The 22,641-nt window shown below is 34.4% G+C and overlaps 2 protein-coding genes across 3 annotated transcripts; one reads left to right on the top strand and one right to left on the bottom strand.

Moving 5' to 3' along the window:
* The first annotated feature begins 9,560 nt into the window (after nt 1–9,560).
* Nucleotides 9,561–13,317, top strand: LOC140825942 (probable galactinol--sucrose galactosyltransferase 6). 2 transcript variants are annotated; one of them, XM_073187996.1, is made up of 5 exons: nt 9,561–9,791; nt 9,933–11,257; nt 11,383–11,592; nt 11,705–11,839; nt 12,207–13,317. In XM_073187996.1, exons 2-5 carry the CDS (start codon nt 9,954–9,956, stop codon nt 12,865–12,867), a joined length of 2,310 nt encoding a protein of 769 aa, XP_073044097.1. In that variant the 5' UTR covers nt 9,561–9,791; nt 9,933–9,953; the 3' UTR covers nt 12,868–13,317. The 2 variants fall into 2 exon arrangements, with proteins under 2 accessions (XP_073044097.1, XP_073044098.1); XM_073187997.1 differs by having other exon boundaries at nt 9,657–9,808; nt 9,938–11,257.
* Nucleotides 13,318–15,921: 2,604 nt separating this feature from the next.
* Nucleotides 15,922–19,475, bottom strand: LOC140825941 (zinc finger BED domain-containing protein DAYSLEEPER-like). Its single transcript, XM_073187995.1, has 2 exons — nt 19,282–19,475; nt 15,922–18,230 (listed from the first exon to the last, which is right to left on the bottom strand). The coding sequence occupies exon 2, from the start codon at nt 18,220–18,222 to the stop codon at nt 16,084–16,086; it is 2,139 nt and encodes a 712-aa protein (XP_073044096.1). The 5' UTR covers nt 18,223–18,230; nt 19,282–19,475; the 3' UTR covers nt 15,922–16,083.
* Between the last annotated feature and the right edge of the window lie 3,166 nt (nt 19,476–22,641).

Below are 22,641 nucleotides of genomic sequence, written 5' to 3'. Positions count from 1 at the left end.
CACCAAATATGAATTCATTTTTTCGGTCCAACATGTCTCACAAAACTCGCTTGGTAATATTTTATCTGGCAGATGTGATTTGCAGACTGTTACACTAAACATGAGAGTTTATCTGGCTCATTCGAACCAAGTCCGGGTTTAAGTCTGAAACCTAGTCAATCTTCTTTATAAAAAAAACAATGATAATGAAAAATCTTGAACTCAACTAATGTTTTCCACACAAAAATAAATTTCAAGTAAGTACAAATCCTTATAATCGACAACTCTGACAACATGCGTTTAATCCGTCTTTTACTTCTTGGGGATCTCGAAAGGCTAGATAAGAAGTCACATATTACAAAATAGTGATCATAATTTATACGCCATTATTTGATTCGTTTCGATTCCTTATAATTCGACAAAAGTTTTCCACGATCAAGTGGTTCGGAATTAGCCTTAGAAAAAGGAATTAGATCGTTGCATTTGTCTCGTACGATAATTTGGGATTCCCTTATTAATTATACAACAAAGAGACCAAGAGCATGCCCTAACCATTTTTTGGATAACATGATAAATAAGCACACGAAAACAATTAGTGGCCAAGATGGTTGAGTCATGTATATATTATTATATGGAAAATTTAATGTATGTATATGAAGTGACTAAAACAAGTCAAAAGTGGGGTTCATAATTTCACATAAAATTGGATTTGAAAGATAAGCTCAAATAATTGATATGAGCCATCAATTTGAATGTAGCTTAGCAATGATAACTAATTTATAGTTTGGCCTCACATATATCTTTCAATAGTCAGCCAAATAACTTTTAGGAAAATGGCACTTGCTACATTAGTGGTAAATATTTTTTTGTAAAAAACTTGTGTGAGACACTCTCACGGATCGTATTTTATCCATAAAAAAATATTGTTGTTTATGCTAAGATTATTATTTTTTATTGTGAATATCGATAGGGTTGACTCGTCTCACAGATAAAGATTCGTGAGACCGTCTCACAAGTGATCTACTCAATATTTTTTATGTTGAGGCTAACCTTTTGTTCGAGTCACAAAGTACATGTAGATTCAATGGTTGTAAGTTAAAAATCGGGCAAAACTGCTTTTGAATATATGGATTTAAATTACGAAATGATCTAATTCGAAAATAGAATTCAAAATTGGATTTCATCATGCTAGTTTCAAGTGTATTTGCCATTAAATATTGAGTTTAAATCAATTACACTTGATTAGGTACCATCGAATTTCACAAATTTAAAAATTCTCCTCCTTCACTTTCAAATTTACTTCGTCCAAACACACTCCCTGTTAAAATCTATCTAAACAAGTCAATAGATTCGAAATCAATTACTTGTTATCGAATTTCATACTCATTATAAAGGAAAATTCAAATTTTAATAACGGATCGATTACTTATGATCGGATTTTATATGTTAATTGCTACTTTACTTTTATTTTTTTGTTTTAAGAAAATTATTTTCAGCCACTGTTGTTCATTAAAAATTATATATTTTTATGATTTTATCCAATTATTAACTAATTATTTTTTTAAAAAAAAAATGCAATCCGATCAAAGTGAGAAAGGTCGATCTCTTTCGATTGCATATGATTTGCTAGATTTTGTCTTCATTCAATAGACCCTTTATTGGATGGGAAATCACCCCCCTACACCTGGGATGGTGTGAGTCATATTGCTGGATGGGGCCTATAACGGACAATAATACCAAATGACATATACCAATAATTCGATAAAGATCAGCTCAAAAAAATTTCTAATGATCTTCACCAATAATTTCATAAATCCAAGCTATCTCTAATTTTTCTATCTTGGCTTTAAATTTTAATTATACAACTGGACACCTACTTAGAAATAACGTTGAAATCAGAGTTTTTAGAAATTATAAATTTCATTATTGATATTATAATAGAATAATATATTTTTACTATGTCTTTTGTCCAATAACATCTCAAATAACAAAAATCTATATAATGTTTAAAAAACACATATTTACGTTTTTATTACATCAATACGAGTAATTTTGGAAAGTGTAAGCACTATGAACAATATGCACAAGATAAAAATTGTTGGCATGGGGTTTCAATACTAATTCAAAATTAGTTAGTTATACTTGAATGGTGATAAAATTAACTGTGTAAACGAAACGAATCGAGACAAATATGCTGGAAAAATCAAGACTCTAATTCAGTTAGAAATATGGACTCTAATTCAGTTAGAAATAGATATATTCGAACTTAAACTCAATTCGAAGTTCTAAAAATTTTTAAATTTTTAATTTCGAATTTGATTGGAATCAAAATTCGAGTTCGAGTTACAAATTTATATATAGATTAATTACACTTTGATCAAATTATTAATTATGGTTGATATATCTAACAAATAAGGATTTGTGAGATCATCTTACAAAAAATCAACTTTAATGTATGACGGACAAATATATTTGATTATATTAACATATGAAATTTAATATAAATTTTAATGTATTATTAAAAAGGGACTTTAAAAAATGAGAAAATTTAGAATTTGTTTTAATTAATTATAAAATTGGGGAATTTGGTGAAAAATCCTCAATCAAAACATTTATTGGGTTCACTCCCTACTCACAAAATTATGGTACTATGTCATATAAAATGTGGTACACTTCATATGGAAATGTGGTACTAAAAAAATATCCAGAGAGTTAACAAAAAAAAATCGATGATTGAAGACTGAAGACCAATTTTCTGTATAAAATTTGAGGTCTTTTTATTTATTTATTTAATGGCGGAGACAAACTCGATCCTTTGCCAAATCTGAGCAGAAGATACGTAGCTGGCAAATCTAAAGTTGCCTGATTTGGGGGTACACTTTACATTATTATGATTTATGACTCGACAGCTTCCAACCATTCGGTGGCATTAAGGCCACATGGACGTCACGTGATTGTCTAAAACGTACTGTGGGTAATTAAGGCTCGTTAGAGTTGCTGTCCAAGGGTGGTTCTATTTGTTATACATGAAATTCAAAATAAAAACAAGTTTTAATGCAACATGTTGTACTGTCCAAGGGTGGTTCTATTTGTTATACATGAAATTCAAAATAAAAACAAGTTTTAATGTAACATGTTGTATTAAAATATGATGAAAATGTTATTCTAATTATAACATAAACTCAACTGCTTTGAATAGAAACCCCGATATTTTGTGGATTCGAGCTTGAGTTTCATATTTTTGTATATACATCATCTCTGATATGTGAAGCATAATCCAAAGGGTGATCGGTAGATATCACCCACGGCCAACTTAGTTAAATATATTGGATTTTGCGCTCGTGATTTCTATATCATAATTAAACTGATTATCCTATAAGTTCGAGATTATAAAAGGTAGTAATAGTTGAATGAGTACCCTAAAATGTATTTAGTGTTCATTTAGACACAGAAGCATCAAATAACTTAGGGGAAACAAACAATTCATTAAGCTAATTTTTTTAAAAATTATTTTCTTTGTCAATTTGTACACAAAGAAAGATGGAGATGATTTTTCAAAACTAAATTTTCACATCATTTTATTCTGTTAAGTTAAAATATAATTTTAGAAATATAATGTTTAAAGGTTCCAATAAATTTTAAAGTATATATTATACTGATATGTACGGATATTCAAGCATACGCTTTGTGCATGCGTGATAGCTCATAACAAAAATTTCACGTACAAGAATTATTTTAATATATTTTAAATAACTCAATAATAAAAATAAAATTATCATTTAATCTTAAGACGTGGAGGATAATGTTCAACATTCTTTTTCCATCAAATATTTTTCTCTAGTTGTATCATAATTGAAATTAAAAATAATAATTTTATTTATTCTTTCAATTTATTATTTTTATACCATAAATTATTTTATCGTCTATAATATTAAATGTTTGTCTTTTTTATAAAATTATATAGCTAGTTGTAATTTTGCAAGCGCAGCTACAATATTTTAAATCGAATAACAATACAAATGACACGTGTTGATCACTCTCCTAACAAGATAATTATCGTTTCTTGACATCATCTTATTCCATGAACCTAACACCTGAATTTATGGCCAAAGAAATCACATTCTTGGTAAAATAAGTTTTTTATACTCCAATTATGCTTCGAAGATAAATATTATATACATTATGAATATTTTTTTAAAAAAAATTACACTGTCAGTAAGATATTAATGACACTTACACGGAAAGATAGACTTCGAAAATTGAAACTGAGTAGAAAATACAATGTATCTATCAAAGGCTCACTCTATGAATTTTGTGTCGTATCAAAACTCTCTCTCTATATATAGGGTTTTTTACAAAAATAATTTAATTTTTAAAACTTTTTTCAAAAATAATGTAAAAAAAAAAAATCTTTTCAAAACTACCCTAAAAAATATTAGCGACGGATAATATAACCAAACCGTCGCTACTTGGCGACGGTTTATAAAACCGTCGCAACACCGTCGCTATTATTAGCGACGATTTTTAAACCGTCGCTGAAATGTACTCAGCGACGGGTTATAAAACCGTCGCAATTGAGCGACGGTTTTAAACCGTCGCGAAAGGCGCCCTTAACCGTCGCTAAATGCGAAACTTTAATAAATTTGCATGATGTGCTTATAATCTTGCAAGCCCACGATCCATGCCCCCATTATATTAATATCATCATAATCTCGATCGACGATCCAATATCATTGATTGACAATTTAAACTTGTTTGTTTATATGACGCACACTTTAATTTCGAGATACATACCTCTACGCACGCTACGCGTAATTGTATCAACAGCGTGCACATATGCGCCGCGGATAATTTTGAACTTTCAACGGCTTGCAAGTTTGCAGTCTTCAATATATTAAGTTTGAAGGCTGCAAACTTGCAAGCCGTTGAAAGTTCAAAATTATCCGCGGCGCATATGTGCACGCTGTTGATACAATTACGCGTAGAGGTAGGTATCTCGAAATTAAAGTGTGCGTCATATAAACAAACAAGTTGAAATTGTCAATCAATGATATTGGATCGTCGATCGAGATTATGATGATATTAATATAATGGGGGCATGGATCGTGGGCTTGCAAGAGTATAAGCCCATCATGCAAATTTATTAAAGTTTCAAATGCGCATTTAGCGACGGTTAAGGGCGCCTTTCGCGACGGGTTATAAAACCGTCGCAATTGTGCGACGGTTTTATAACCCGTCGCTGAGTACATTTCAGCGACGGTTTAAAAATCGTCGCTAATAATAGCGACGGTGGTGCGACGGTTTTATAAACCGTCGCAAAGTAGCGACGGTTTGGTTATATTATCCGTCGCTAATATTTTCTGATGCCTACATGGCACAGCGTCCGTTCTTACGGAGCGCGGACGCTGCTCCACGTGTGCAGCGTCCGCGCTCCGTGAGAGCGGATTAGGGTAGTTTTGAAAAGGTTTTTTTTTTTACATTATTTTTGAAAAAATTTAAAAATTAAATTATTTTTGTAAAAAACCCCTATATATATATATATATATATATATATATATATATATATATATATATATTTCAAAATAAAATTCAGATTCCAGTTATCAAGAAACCAACTTGCTTTACAATATTTAATTAGTGCATTATTTGAGATTGAAAATTCGGAATCGCTGGCTTAAGTGTTTTCTGACATGTGCTCTGTTTCTTTTCGTTTTGGACACAGAATTTCCCACATCTGTTATATTAAGTGGTCCGACGTAGAATCTCCTTTTTTGTTAATTTGCAGGTGTCGTTATTTTTCCTACTTTTGATTTAAATATATATTATGTTAAAATAATAATCTAGTTCTGAAAGTAACTTTTAGTGGAGCATTCTCCATTGAATTAATGTCTAAAGGAGGTCGGTTGGCATATTCTAAATTTGTTAAAATATGATTATTATACAATCAAACTTTATGTGATTGCATGATATTAGGACATATCTCACACATTATAGCGATTGATAGGCTATCAGTGTATGTTGACTCATTTCTTTCATATTTATAAATAAAAAAAATTTAAAACACACATCTTATATATTCAAATTATTTTTTATGTCACGATGATTCTCTTCGCAGATTTAAGTATCGAAATGATTTTGCAGGAACAAAAGTTCCGACACTATCTCACCACTTGTTATTGCTTTCAAATGTCGTTGGATAGTCCAGATAGTCCCAACTTAGTAAAATAATTGTTTGAAACATATAAAGAGTGATTTTAGTTACTTAAAGTTCACTTTTAAGTTGTAAGATAATGTGATATTAGTGATTGCATTTTTACCATATGATTTTAAATATGCAAATCTCTATAATTTCATTTTTAAAAAATTAAATGTAATTTTCGAAAATTTGTGTGTACTAACTCGTGTTGGGGGGTCTAAATAGAGAAAATTCAAGATGTAATTTCAAAATTCTGAAAATGGTCGAATCAAAAGAAGAAAAAAAAAACAAGTTGTGTTTCATATGTACCAAGATACATAGTCAAGGATTAATTTGCTTGACCAAATAGCGAAGCCTTTCTTGACCAACTTTTTTTAAACCAATCAGATTTTTGAGATAATTCGTATTTGTCCTACATTTTTTCTTTACTGTCCACACAGAGCTACTATAATACAACCACCATCTTTCATATATATATTTGTCTATATATATATATATATATATAAAACTGTTTTTAGATTTAATATTAAAGTATGATTATGAATTTTCAATTTGTTTAGATACTTAAAAAAGAGTAGAAATCAGGTCGAAAAAATAATTTTGAATGCTTCTACTTTAACTTTTTGTTATTCAATAGAAAAATATATTTTTACTACCATACATCAACGTAAATATGCACCACTTTAAGTTAAAATCTACTTGTTAATAGTTTTATGAAATACTGTTTTAAAATAAATGGTCTAAAACACAAATTCACTCGTCATTTAATATATAAAGTTCTTTAATTGATAAAATATGCGCAAATTATTCATATAATCAATATAAAACAATAAACGAAAAAAACTCGATTGTTTATTTGTTTTTTTAGGAGGTTTTACGCCTGACTTTTAAAATTATAAGATCTTTAGTATTAGATTTAACTAAAGAACTCGGCAACAAAATCGTACCAAATGGGTGTTCTAAGTCAAGAGATATTGCATATTTCAATTTTATTATTCAAATTACTTACAAATGCCTCAAGAGTATTAGACACTTCTAAAAAATAAATAAACAGAGAAAGACACTCATTATTTAAAATACACTCTTATTATTTTATATTTAAACTATTTACAGCTTTCAGATAACATCTTTAAATTATTTTATGACTTGAGCGTCGGAGTGTTAACGTCGAGAAAACCTTAACATCTCTGACGTTTGTTTGTGATGCATGTGATAACCCACAAGCTATTACATACAGACGAGATTTACTCGCTGCATATCTTAAATAATACTGACTTTGGGTTCTTCATCGTAAAAAAAGCACAAACCATAATTTCTCTTGGGCATGATTGTAAGGATTGAATTTTGAACACGAGATTTTGGGAAAATCTTAGAAGCAAAATCCGATGACACGTGACAGTATATAATTTAACCGATTAAAGTTTCATGTCGGGTAAGTTATACTTTATTAGGACCACAAATTGTTTTTACTTTAAACAAAAGGACAACAATATGACATTGTTTAAACAAAGTGTTTCCCATGTGTCCAGCTGCTTAATCATTTTACCTAACCCAATATATATAAAGTGACCACAAATTAATGAACTTACAATCTCAGCCGTCGGAAGACCGCACGGAGCAATCATCCGCCGACACGTTATTTTCTCATTCCCATCGGAAAGTCGTAGCCGACGTGGAGACAGATCAGCACCAATGTTTTTGTGGCACCACAGGTCTTAGATATTTCCATGTTGAAGATTGAGTTGTTAGATACGAGAAACGTCGATTTATGATTCGGTGTATCTATGGAGTGATTTACATTGAATAAATTTAGACTAAATATTTCTTTATGTAATATAAATAATTTAGTTTGTAAAACTTTCGAAAACTCTCAAATTACATTTTTATAGGATACACACTAAATTTATGTATTAATTCTCTCGAAATTATATTTAAAACATGCACTAAAAATGTTAGATGCACGAGCCATATTTTCCGCTTGGTCCAGGTGAATTTAACCTTCGTGCCCTCTGATTTTCCCCTTATTTCCTAATTGTCGGCGCTTCTCTCATTTACAACATCTAACTACTGCTATTTATGAACTCACATATATTTTTGTATGAATTAATCAACCACAGGTCTACTATTTTTGGCCAGTTTCACTAAATTTCAATTGGTGTAGCAGCCTCGGTGTTAACCTTTGCATCCTCCAATCTCACAGCCTATGCTCGGGGTCGTGTTTGCATGTCTCCTATAACAACGATTTTGTATTCATCGTTTCATGAAAATGATTAACCCAAGTTGCTACGTAAGTTCATTGTAACCATTATAAATTAATTTTAGATATTTAAGTTTTATCATGTGGGACAATATGTATAACAATCACTCATTTTTTAAGAATACAACATCATCGTCGTGGTCTGATCCATTGATCCATCAACGTCGAAAATCCAGAAGTAACTCATACAGGTTCAAGAGATTGCTCTCATGCACGTAACACTTTTTTCTGTATAACTTAATTCTCGGTGTTAATTAATGGTGATCATCTCCGATACCATTATGTGTGACTGGACAATGGACCTCTATAACAACTATTTCGTGATCGTACTCACTTTACGATATGATTAATCCATATTGTTATATAAAAATTCATTGTAACTTATTATAATTTAATTTTAAATCTTTAAGTCTTATACGGTGAATAGCGGTTTATTTCATCCTACCTATGTATGCGTTGCCCACATGATAAGATGGATGATCAAGATTTGTCCATGCATATATAGGACCCATTTTTTTTTTTTTGAAATTGTATGTGTGGTAAGATCTTACCCGTTAAAATGAAGTGAAGGTAGTGCCCACATAGGTAGGATTTCCTTAAACGTGAATAGCATATCCAATGTCTAATGTCCTAAATCCCATGTATAATCCTTTACATGTGAATTAATTGTAATTTGTCTCCAAATTTTGGTCACCATTTGTTATTTCGACGAATGACAATTTATTTTATGTTGTGTTGAAGGTTGTAAAATGAAATTAATTTATTTTTAGGCTAGATATTCATATATTAACTCTTTATGTTGTGAGCAGATATTAATTTCTAACGTTTCCCGATACTCAAATTATAATAGTATAAACTTAACTCGGAACCATGTCAATTTTTGTATAATAGAAACTTATAAATCTCACCTTAAATCTTTTTTTTTATTATTATTATAATTATAAATCATGATGACCAAATTACCTAATGGAAGTTGTTAGTTAGACCATGGGCTGTCATGCCGTGGATCCGACGTGGTAATTTGATCTATAGTCAGAACATCGACCTGATTGAGGCAAATCCAGTCTTTTCCACCGTTGGGTTCCAACATTTTTATTAATTAATTAATTTTTATTTTGTCGTAAACCAATCAGAGAGAGATGATGCTTCAATCCCACTGTATCATCAACGAATGGTGAACTCTTACTCTTTATTGGCTCACCATTTGAAGCCTCTCGCCACTATAAATACCTCTGTTCTCTTCTCTTCTTCTGCATTCATTTATCCCTTCCCGATATTTCTTAATACAATCAACGAGAGGGGGTTATTATTTCTGTTCTTCGTTTCTTTTCTGAACGTAATAGTGTTCTTGATTATTGGGTACGTTGGTTTCCTCAGTTTTAGTGTTAAAGTTTTAATCTTGATCTATAGTTTGCAATGTTTCATATGAGCTTTATTTTTCTTGCTCTGGGAGCTTGCCAGCCTCTGCATATTTGATTTTGCTGATTTGTTGTTTTACAGGGTAGTAAGGTAAGAGAAGAGATGACGATCAAGCCAGCGATTCGGGTTGCGGATGGGAAACTGGTTGTGAAGGACCGGACCATACTTACCAACGTGCCGGAAAATGTGATCGCCACGTCCGGAGCCTCCGCGGGACCTGTGGCGGGGGTGTTTCTGGGAGCAGCTTTTGACCAAGATAGCAACCGTCACGTGGTTTCGCTCGGAAGTCTGCGTGACGTTCGGTTCTTGGCGTGTTTCAGGTTCAAGTTGTGGTGGATGTCGCAGAAAATGGGGGATAAGGGGCGAGATATTCCTCTCGAGACGCAGTTCCTGCTTCTGGAAACAAAAGATGGATCCCATCTCGAATCGGAGGTTGAAGGTGATGAAGAAAACAAGGTGATTTACACGGTGTTTTTGCCTTTGATCGAAGGGTCATTTAAAGCTTGTCTTCAAGGGAATGATGAGGATGAGCTAGAATTATGTTTGGAGAGCGGGGATAATGATACTCTTAGATCTACTTTCACACATTCAATGTATCTAGGTGCCGGAACGGATCCGTTTGTGACGATACACGAGGCCATGAAGGAGGTTAAGTTGCATCTGGGGACTTTTAGGATTAGGCAAGAGAAGAGGCTACCAGGGATTGTTGATTGCTTTGGTTGGTGTACTTGGGATGCTTTCTATCATGAAGTGACTCAAGAAGGGGTCGAAGCCGGCCTCCAGAGCCTAGTTACTGGCGGAACACCGCCGAAATTCGTTATCATCGATGACGGTTGGCAGTCAGTCGGAGGAGACGAGCAAAGGAGCCAGGAAGAGCAGCCGCCTCTGCTCAGGCTGACGGGGATTAAAGAAAACGCTAAATTTCAGGATAAGGAAGATTCCACAGCGGGGATCAAGAGTATCGCTAACATAGCAAAAGAGAAGCACGGATTGAAATACGTGTATGTGTGGCACGCCATCACTGGCTATTGGGGTGGGGTGAGGCCTGGAGTGAAAGAAATGGAGCAATATGGATCAGCTATGCAGTATCCAGCGGTGTCGAAAGGCGTGATGGCCAACGAGCCCGGGTGGAAAACCGATGCACTTACAATGCAGGGGTTGGGATTGGTGAATCCCAAGAATGTGTACAAGTTCTACAATGAATTGCATACATATTTGGCTTCCGCAGGGATAGATGGGGTGAAAGTTGATGTGCAATGCATATTGGAGACACTCGGGGCCGGTCTTGGAGGCAGAGTGGAGTTAACAAGACAGTATCATCAAGCTCTTGAAGCATCTGTCGCAAGAAACTTCCCTGATAATGGCTGCATTTCCTGTATGAGCCACAACCTGGAATCGCTTTACTGGTACACTTTTCAATTCTTTCCACTGAATCTTTTTGTGGTATTAGAGCTTGGATTTCTTATATTTTACCATTTCCATTATTTATTTAACTTCTGATAGATTTTCTAATGATGATTCCGTAAAACAGTTCGAAACAAACTGCTATTGTGAGAGCATCTGATGATTTCTACCCCCGAGAGCCAGTATCACATACGATCCACATTGCATCTGTTTCATATAACAGCGTCTTTCTTGGAGAAGTTATGTTACCCGACTGGGATATGTTTCATTCTCTACATCCGGCCGCAGAGTACCACGGATCGGCCAGGGCAATTAGCGGTGGGCCTGTTTATGTCAGGTAATGATCCCATATCTTCCCCTTTTTCGACCAGTGTACATGTAAATTTATGCTTTATGATCCCTGTTGGATCTCTGTTTAAAATGCTGACGATCAAGTTCTTTTGAAACAGTGATGCACCAGGGAAGCACAATTTCGATGTTTTGAGGAAGCTTGTTCTGCCGGATGGCTCGATTCTCCGAGCCAGATTACCCGGCCGACCTACTAAGGATTGTTTGTTTACAGACCCAGCCCGTGACGGTGCTAGGTGAGTGCTTTTGAATGATTGGCTTTGTTTTAGTCTCACTGATTTGAAATTCCACATTGATATACTAGTACATCATGGCTTCAACCTTTTGCTTCAAGTACATAGTTTTACGTTGTTAAAGTTGATCCTAGTAACCTTGAGCTTTTGGGGTGAACTCGAAACCTATTTGTGCACAGCCTTATATGTTTTACCACGCTGGTTTTTAGCATCCGATCGTATTTGATTCGAGTCTATACTCCTTGGTCCCTATCAGATTAATTTTACCACATCTCATGCTCTTAGGAAATGGATTTCTAACTATTTATTCTTGTTTACTTCTTATACTCGTGTGGATGCATTATCTGAATAACTCTTTGTTCTGTTTCAGCCTGTTGAAAATATGGAACATCAACAAATACACCGGTATACTCGGGGTATACAATTGCCAGGGTGCAGCATGGAACAGCGTTGAGAGAATGAACACATTCCATCAGACTAACACCGAAGCAATAACCGGCCACGTCAAGGGCCGTGATGTTCATCTCATTTCAGACACTGCCCTCGACTCCAACTGGAAGGGCGATGTGGCTCTTTACTCCCACCGGAGTGGGCAACCCATCACTCTTCCACGCAATGTTGCCATGCCGGTTTCCCTCAAGATCCTAGAGCACGAAGTTTTCACTGTTACACCCATTAAAGAACTCGTTCCCGGGTTCAAATTTGCACCGTTCGGGCTAATTGACATGTTCAATGCCGGTGGAGCGATAGAAGGACTCGAATATGACGTGAAAGAAGGTGAAAAATCTTATGACTTTGAGAATGGACAGAAAGCGGAGAACTTAAGCGGAGATGTGTTGGCAGTGGTGTCTCTGGATGTAAAGGGTTGTGGACGTTTTGGTGCTTATTCATCGGTCAAGCCAAGAAAGTGCTCCATAGGATCATCCGCAGTCGAGTTCGAGTACGATTCTACCTCGGGATTGGTGACCTTGAACTTGCAAGACATGCCGCGGGAGGATCAGAAAGTTCATAAAATTGAGATTGAATTATGAATTTTCATTTCAAAGCTAGATTATGAGAATCATTAAGAAACACAGGGGGGAAAAAAAATTTTAATGTAGGAAAGAATAAAGGGGACTTAGCTACCCTTTGCTCCGTATACTAACTCATTCCCCTCCCCCATGGTTGCTACTGATGTTATAATGGAAGGAAAAAAAGTTGAATTCGAACCGCTCTCTTTCGCGCTATCTCACGGCTGCCCACTGGATTCATTTTAATCTGAGGAAGAAGCTCATATATAGGAAGATGTTGATATGATAATTCTTAGTTTTTACAGTAATAACTTGATAGATTACTTCTATCCTTGTGGAAGTGTAATGGTTTAAAGTTTGTGTTGTCTCTAGGTTTGCTTTTGCTACTCATGTAACGCTCCTTCCTTTTCAGAATATCTATGTTTTAGAAGCAGATCGGAAATAAAATATATGATGTACGATTACAATTTCTTTTTTGCCTTCACCTTTTCTTTGGAAGTTTTTTTTTTAAATCATATTGTATTATTAGTTGCAATATAGCTATGCTTATTTTTTTAACACCTTCAATATAATTATAATAATTTTACGCTTTTTGAAATCTAATTTAATTAGTAAGATATTTCAGAGTAATGATGATAACTATTAATAATATGTAAGATATTTATTTAACTAAAAATGATATAGATTCAGTATATATAGTTGAACGTCGGCTTTTGATACGATTTATTCGATCTATCTTTGGGGTATTACCTATGGATAATTGGGTTGATCCAATAGCCGCCATTAAAAGAGCACATCTTTTTTTCAACTTGAATAAATCCATTTGAAAATTGTAACACATGAAAATGAGTGAGTCTCATGTGAGACCGTCTCACGGATCATAATCTGTGAGACGGGTCAACCCTACCCATATTCACAATAAAAAGTAATACTCTTAGCATAAAAAGTGATACTTTTTCATGGGTGACCCAAATAAGAGATCCATCTCACAAATAAGATCCGTGAGACCGTCTAACACAAGTTTTTGCCCATGAAAATTGACGTGATTCCTTTATGACTAATCTTATTGATATCCAATTCACCATTCAAATAAAAAACTTACAATTAAATTTGTTGAATAAATAGTATTAATCATATAAATCAAAATTCGAATAGTCATAAATTAATTCAAATTGCAGGATTAAAGAAATAGTGGTTTCCATCGTTTCTATAGTTACTTTTCATTTAATCAATGTTATTGAGAACTTGTATGGTTCACACCACGCTCTTTGGCTCTATCCCTGAATTATCCAGTAATAGGTCTTTCACAATCAGACCCGCTTATAACAGTAACGGTATTTAATTATGAAAGTTAGCTGGGTAGCTGACCCTTGTAGTCCGTTCTTGACCATACTCACGGGAAATTTAGGGTCCGATCCACGCAAGCATCACTAATCCAAACACGGGCTTCAAAATTACCCTTGCGCCTGAAATCACAAATAAGACCGTTAAGAGGGAGCCAGGAGGGTGTCTTGGCGTAGTTCCTCCGACGCTCAAGTCAGAGACTGAGGATATATATTGACTATATAATCATACGCTCAAACCTGGTATTTATAGGAGAATACCTGAGTTTGTCATGGGTCATTCACCTGTGGGCCTTAGAGATGGGCCGGGAGTTTGAGCCGGATCTTGATGAGTTCATCCCTTGAATATCAACTTCTTTTTTTTAAAATAAATAAATAAATATATAAACCCTTGAGCCAGTCATACACGAGGCTTCATTGACATATACGAGTGTAAAGTAGCCAGCCTTCTAAGAAAGATTGGAATACAAAACTTGGAACCTTAAACATATACATATGCAAGAGATCAAGAGAATACTGCACACACTTTGAAATAGTAGATCTTCTAATTGCTTGCTAAAATCATTATGGATTTTCCTCTCTGCAACATTCTCATCATCTTGTTGAATTCCAATAATTTCCCAAGGTTCCCTTTGTTTCATATTATAATCGAAACTCTGAGGTACGTAAACCTTGTTATTTTCTTGGTTCGGAGGCTCTGCAGCAGCTCAATGAATCCCAGTTTGCTCATTATTAATGACTGTAATATCTAAATTAGTTTACGGTCCATGAGCTCTCAAGAAGAAAAATATTGACATACTCACTCGGGACTAATATTCGTGATATGCCATTGTTACGTTTCATTAGCATGGATGTAGGGACATCCATATATTCAAATAGGTGCTTTATGGGATAAGTACATTGACCATCATCGTATATTCTCTAAGTGATTAACATTGGTCGAGTAAAAAATCTATAGTTATTATTGTACAACGTTAATCCTCGCGACCCAATACACTACTGTAGCTCTATTCTACGAGCACTGCATTGTGATCTTAAAGAGAGAATGGAAGATTTTTAGGCTTCATATCAAAATATCAAACACGATAATAATCTGGAATTTAGATTTAAGGGGAAAAAAAAAGAATGCTAACGACCGAGAGTCCACAAAAAAAAGCTTTATCCATATGGTGGTAAATGAAGAAGGTTCTTCCCAGTAAAGATTACATAATTTTTAAGCCTACTAAAGCTTGATTCAGTTCGAGTACCTAAAAATTATATTCAATCTAAGGTAAAAAAAAAAAAAAAGAAGATATTTTAAAAATTTTCATTTCCAATTTATTTCAGAATTATATAACATTTTGTACTAAAATATATAATACTCTAATCAAATCAAATCAAATCAAATCCGATTCGCTTCCACGGTTGCCTCTCGGGTTACAAATTCATAGGAACTGTACATCCTCATTAAATTTAACTCGAAATTGTTGAATTTAGCTCTGAACTTTCAGTGAATGATTTTCTTCAATTCAATGGACTTAAAAAAATTGAATTTCTTAAATTCAAATGTTTGGATATATAAACTGTTATTTTAGTCATGTGACTCAGTGGTGTATTTATTCACTCGGCATATGACATGTGTAATCAGTGAAAAAATCAGTATCACTCTTCTATCCCTAAACACGACTATTTAACCACACCATTTCTAAAAATAAAATAACCTATTTCGATCTAATAATTAGTTGGAGCAAACTGAAGTACACGAGTTTCTCTATTCCAAACAAACCTCGAAAAATAGAATTATGATACAACGGAGAGTTCAAAGTTGGCCAACTCAAAAAACAAAGCTTAAAGATGATACGATCTACCACCTAAGATACCTGCTTTTCTAACAAATAAAATTTCAAAACAATCATTAGATCGGAACTTCCAATTTCACAGCAGGAATAGGAGTTTCAACCTTCTCCGGCTGAAGCCAATTCTTTGCGCATATAAGAGCTTCCACCGTTTCAGGTCGCAACGAGCACCTGTAACTATCCATTTCCCTCGGCACCATATCAAATACAGAGCTTGAGGGAACAGTACAAACTGGGATCGATAATATATCACGAGCCATCTTTGACAGGGTTGGATACTTCGTTCTGTTTAGCTTCCACCACCCCATCACATCGAATATATGCACCCGCGGCAAAAGGGATTCCTCAAGATACTGATCTAGTTCTGATTTTGATTGCTGGCTGTTGGTTTCCATCATGTACATGTCAAAATCTGCCAGCCCAGCAAGACCGTTGTTAGCAACCCCGGTTTCTTGTGCTTCCTCGAGTTTTACTGTCGTCCCGTTTGCTGATTCTTCGGCGTAAGCTGGAGTTAAAGGTAGAGGAAGAGCTACATATTCCATAAAGAGCTCGTGGATTCCTTCGTTGACAACCTTCACGTAAGAGTCCACTTCTTCCCCGTATATTTTCGAGAAACTAAATTCAACAAGCTTCATTTTAAACCGAGGATCCATAACGACAGCAATAGCAAGAATAAAACAGCAACTCTTCCAGTATTTGTCGAAATTATCTAGCATCGACTTAGTCAAGGAACTAATAAACGGATCTTCACTGGCCGCCGCTCGAGCTAACTCCAACTGAATCTTCCACGCCTCATGGAAAAATGTATTTGTTGTCAGAGTAGTTGCTGTGGTCAGAAGATTGGCTATGTCAAAAAGCGGCTTCAAATAAGTACAGAAAGTCTCGATCTGTTTCCAATCTTCCATAGTTGGGGCATCCTTGTAGTCCGGATCCGAAGTATCCAAGCAAGAGAAGATTTCCCTCAATTCTGATGCAGCCAACAACATTTCATAAGTTGTGTTCCACTTAGTTTGGTCATCAAGAACAAGATTTTTAGAGCTAGGCACTTGAAGTTTCTGTTTTAGATCCAGAAACTTTTCCTCGAGCGATTCGGAAGTTTTCACGTACTTGACACTGTCTCTAACTTTGTCAACAATGCCCTTCGCAGAATACAATGCATCTCGTACAATGTTACTCAAAGATCGAGCTAGGCAATTTTCAAGCAACAATTGACCGTTAAGCATCAAAGGGTTCTTTACAGAGAGAAGGGCTCTAAGATTATCAATGGCCGGTTCACTCAACGGTTGGTTGATCGTAACTGAAAATAACTTGCCATCCATACTCCAATCAGAGAGGCATGCAGCAACAGAATGGCTGAAAGCTGTATCTGAATCTGGATACGGTTCCATTATAACATTAAGAAGTTTATGGTGCATTTTCCAGTCACCATCAAAGAACTGCCCAGTTACAAATACGTAGCCAGTAGTTCGACATGATGACCACATATCTAGCGTAAGACAGATACGTCCTGGGATACCCATAATCATCTTCTGAATACTCTGTTTTTCCCTCAAATAAGTTGCCACACAATCCCCTTGTACAGTGTTGAAGCTGACCATATCAAATCGAGGCTGTAAATTCTGGACAAATGACACAAAACCGGGGTGCTCAACTATGTGAAGCGGGTAATCGTGCATGATTATCATCTTAGCAATCTCATGTCGGCACTGGTCTGCATCAAAAGCAACGTAAGGCACACTGGCAGTTCGGTAGCGGCGTTTAGGTGTATTTGATAACGTGCCCATCTTGGACGGTGCACTGAATGGGACTAACTGATTTTTCTCCTGATTACGCAGAACAACAGGGCATGTTCCTTTCGCAATATGCCGCTTCAGATGACTCGTTCCAGCTACTTTTGAGCCAGTGCTGTAGGCAAATGACTGTTTACATTGTTTACAGCAGGCCCTTCGGCATCCAGGACCAACTGTTTCTATAGTGAAATGTTCCCACACTATCGACTTCTTTTTCCTACGCTTGGTGGGTTGTGCCACAGGATCAATGGGTGGCATCTCAGTCTCGAGGGGTTGTGTATCTAAGATGTCAAGTTGCATTTCATCGTCGACATGTTCTGTGTCTATGGTGTCAATGGCGTCAATGGGAACTAATTCATTATTCATGACTGGTTTAGGGTCCTCAGCCTCCATCTCGAGGAGATTCATGAAATTTTCTGCAAATTTGAAATTATGTATATTAATGCAGAATGCAGATCATGTCACAGTACCAAGAAACAACAACAAAAGTTCAGAAAAATACCTAAAGACTCGTAGCAAGGACACTACAAGTAAATAAGTACAGCAAAATATACAAAACATAATATAGTGCAACTTCAAAAAATATTTCCACAAAATGACTAGGTCACTACTACATGTCCGGCAAATATATTGATTGATTATTCTTACTTATACAGCATCCATCTATACAAAAATAATAATAACTATTAACAACTTTTCTGCTATTTATAGGATATATAAAATATATTTTAATAATACATGTAAAATATTGTTAAATTGTAAAACTTAAGCAATAATAGAATGTATTATTCCGAGTATTTCTCACATGTGGTCAAATGTTAGCCATTGAATCATCATCATTTATGTCAACTTCTATTAAAACGTGATAGACCCACATGATCTAATTATATTGGAATATGTGGAGAAACTCGAGCTCTTTTCCTCAAGTTCCAGTTGGAGCTCAACTTTTTAATCAAATACCTGAGCTTAAGCTGCTCAATCAGGCCAGCAATCACAACCACAACCACAGAAAAGGAACAGAATCACCGTTACTTACCCAAGTCCATTATCCCCAATTTCTTCTAAATATACACCAAGAACCGATGTCGCAAAAAATCAAATTGTTCATACATCTCGAACTCTCAATTAAAAATATAAAACAAGACAACAACAAAAATGCCGAGTGTATGCTAGGAACAGAAAAGCACAAAACTTCGCAAACTAGCAACACAGATCCAACTCTAAGCCAAATTCAGTTCACCAGGACCGGATGAAAACTAAAACCCTCAAACAAACCGAATTAAACAACAAATTTCACCATAAAACACAGTACAATCTCATATATTAACAACAATACATTAAAATCAACAAAAAAACACGAGACATAAAAAATCGAGAAAAAAAACAGCAAACTCTCGAAAACCTCACGACCGATCCAAACCTCCCACACACGCACAGGAGCCGAGAGAAACCCAGAGGGAAAAATACCTTCTTTAAGCTGAATCTAGGTCGGAATCGGCGATCTCCCGGCTCCCCGACGGAGAACCAGATCTAGGGTTTCGAGGAGAGAGAAAGGGGGAATTGGGCTTGAACCGTGAACCAATCCAATTGGACCTAATTTTTTAGGGTTTGTTGGGAGCGATAAGGTCTAGCTCTATTGGGGAGGATAGAAAAAAGGCTGCCAAAATTAAATTGAATTGGATAATGGACTTTGAGGTCCATCAAATAGTCTAACTGCGTGTTTCCCAAGGTGTCTTAGTGCGTGTTTCTTGGGATTTAACATATTTGGGGTGATTTTTTATATGTGACCACAGCAGCCCACCATAGTTGGTGTAGCCCACTTTAAAGAAAATTAATAGTAGGGGCCCACAAATTTTGACATTTTTTAGCCCAAAGATGTGGACAATATTTGATTTTTAAATCTGGGAATATAAAATTAACTCATTTTATATAGAAATTATAGAACTCGGTCCAAAGGAAATATGTTGGATAAAAAAGGGTGGTTTTGTGCCTTTTCTCCTTCGTGCTATGCATTTGAATTGTTGAACTATATTTTGCCTATATAACGAAGAATGATATGGTCTTTATATATATGAGTGAGTCTCATGTGAGACCGTATCACGGATCATAATCTGTGAGACGGGTCAACCCTACCCATATTCACAACAAAAAGTAATACTCTTAGCATAAAAAGTAATACTTTTTCATGGGTGACCCATATAAGAGATCCGTCTCACAAATACGACCCGTGAGATCGTCTCACACAAGTTTTTGCCTATATATATATATATATATATATATATATATATATATATATATATATATATTTCATATCAATCGTCCACATTTATATGAGTATCGATAAGATGACACTCATCTACTAGATATGCATCACATGGAATCACATATTCTTAAAAATAACTTGTTTCATAAGATACAATTTAATACATATCGTATTCTTGGATACAATCTCAAGAAAACATATATTTTCAGAGAAAATACTGAAAAACGAAAAATGAAATCACACGTTAGCATCCTTGAGTTAAATTACGTATAGCACCAAATAGCATTTGAACCCCTCCGACTGATTGGTATTTGCCCTTTAACAACAGTTGCTTCTCAAGGAAAAAATAGAGGGAAAAAAAAAAAAGCTGTTTCCACCCACTCGTGGGATCAAAATGGTAGTATTATGGAATAGAGGGTTAACAACCCGAGAGTGAAATTTAAAATTTTATCATCCATGCTATAATTGCATGATCTACTATACAAGTGGGGAAAATAAAGAATTTTATTTTCTAAGTTGTCGTATTTAATCTTGTAACTTTGTTTTCTTGGATTTTAGTTTTGTTTTGCTTAAGTGCTTATGTGACAAAAAAAAATGCAGCTAACGTGAAATCAGAAATTGACCATGTTTTTGGCGTCACATGAGCACTCCGACGAAATATAACTAAAAAAAAAAACAGAATTGCAAGAATAAAATACAACTTTGACAAGTTAGAGGACCAAAAAAGAAATCATGACAACATAGATGACTTAATTAGATATTTTTTCATGAATAGGTCTCTTGTAAGACTGTATCACGAATCTTTATCTTTGAGACATGTCAACCCTACCGATATTCAAATACAAAACAATACTCTTAGCATAAAAAATAAATATTTTTTCATGAATGACCCAAATAAGATATCTGTCTCACAAAATACGACCCGTGAGACCGTCTCACACAAATTTTTACCTTTTTCATATAAGTGAGATAACTCAGTATTTTGGATAAATCTAAAGATTGGGAGATAAAAATAAATGGTAATTTAATTTTGTGGAATATAAATATAAGAAGTTTCATAGTTAAAACGATTACATCTCAAACTCATAAGTCACACTCTATATAATTCAAAAATTATAAACGTATAATAATTAATTAGATAGAAAAATTACACGGATTTATTATGAATTTTTGCGTGAATGGCTAACATGAAAAAATAAAAGAAATCTTTTATAAAGTGACATGTTATAATATGCCTGCATATCCCAACGAAAGATGACATAAAATAGTGGGTTTGCCAGCTAATTTAATAGAGAATCCACTAACTTCCATTCCACGAAAGTTGTATATTAATATATACTTCTCAACGTGCAATGCCAAATCAAATGACCTCTCCTTGTCGGTCTTTTTCTTGCACACACACCACACACTCAAAACTAAATTAATTACTTTTTTTTTAAAAAAAATAATAATAATTAAATGCTTGGGACAACTTCCTTTTTAATATTTTATTTTTGTAGGTAGTTAGTTTGTTGTACTTGACAGTGATGTAAATTTTTTAGTGATTTATTCAATTTTTAATTGAATTTAATATTTATAAAAGAATGAATAAACATTTTTCGATCTGTCTCAAATTGATTGCTCGATTTAAAAAAGACAAGAAAGAGTACCTTTTTTTTACTAGCGAAGAAAATGTCACCTTTTGAAGACATGCAATTTTGTGTAACACTAATATTCTACAATAGTATAAGAAAATATTCATTTCAAATATGAAACATTCAATATATATTTTACTATGTATGTATGTATGAAAAAAATTTACTATAAAATTATTGGAAGCTATCTCCATTAGTGATAGAATTAGTAAGCCTCTAAATTTATTTATAACAAAAATTAAAATTGTTGAGTCGATAAAATATCCAAGAAAGTTGTTACATATTTAAGCGATTGAATGAAATTTTACTAGAGAAAGATGTTTTCTATATACATTTGAGCCAATCATTTGGAAATAGAGAGGGCAACTTGGGTAGTTCATAATCGTTCCATCACAGTTCAACAAGTACTATGCGGTCGTAGACAAGGCAGCCCTATATAAATTGCTTTATTTTACAAGAGCATTGGTGTATTTTATTAGACATGACACTAAGATTAGAGACGACTTATAACTTATCTGACATTAATGTTCCAAGTTTAAGGACGAAAGTTCAGGGTTTGAGATCCAATCATAACATTATTCTCCACCCGCTAAAAAAAAATAGAAATACCACCAAAAGACATCCACAACTGCATTAATTCTTTTCTGAAACAATGAGGGGGAGTTAGATCTGATGAGACGTCGAAAGGGAACAAATCATAAATACTAAAGGCAGAGCTAAATATGAATCCTGGTGGCCCGATTTTTTTTATATATTAATTTTTGAAACTTTTAGATTAATTTGAAATTAACCCGAGTAGCTCAATTTAAAATGTTAAAAGATTACATAGTTTAGAATACTAGTCTGGATGACCTAATCTTTCCAACGAACACATAAAGCTCATATAAGATCCATGGAATGTAACAAATTTGATATCTCATGTAATATAGA

Source organism: Primulina eburnea, chromosome 3, assembly GCF_022965805.1.
Source record: "Primulina eburnea isolate SZY01 chromosome 3, ASM2296580v1, whole genome shotgun sequence".
Classification (NCBI taxonomy): domain Eukaryota; kingdom Viridiplantae; phylum Streptophyta; class Magnoliopsida; order Lamiales; family Gesneriaceae; genus Primulina; species Primulina eburnea.
This window is presented reverse-complemented; position numbering and strand designations above follow the sequence as displayed.

Bases quoted from the DNA above. Each gene is read 5' to 3' on its own strand.
- LOC140825941 (XM_073187995.1), bottom strand. From the start codon at position 18,222: ATGAATCTCCTCGAGATGGAGGCTGAGGACCCTAAACCAGTCATGAAT.
- LOC140825942 (XM_073187996.1), top strand. From the start codon at position 9,954: ATGACGATCAAGCCAGCGATTCGGGTTGCGGATGGGAAACTGGTTGTG. The intron at 11,258-11,382 runs GTACACTTTTCA...TCCGTAAAACAG, and splicing joins AACCTGGAATCGCTTTACTG to TTCGAAACAAACTGCTATTG. The intron at 11,840-12,206 runs GTGAGTGCTTTT...GTTCTGTTTCAG, and splicing joins CCAGCCCGTGACGGTGCTAG to CCTGTTGAAAATATGGAACA.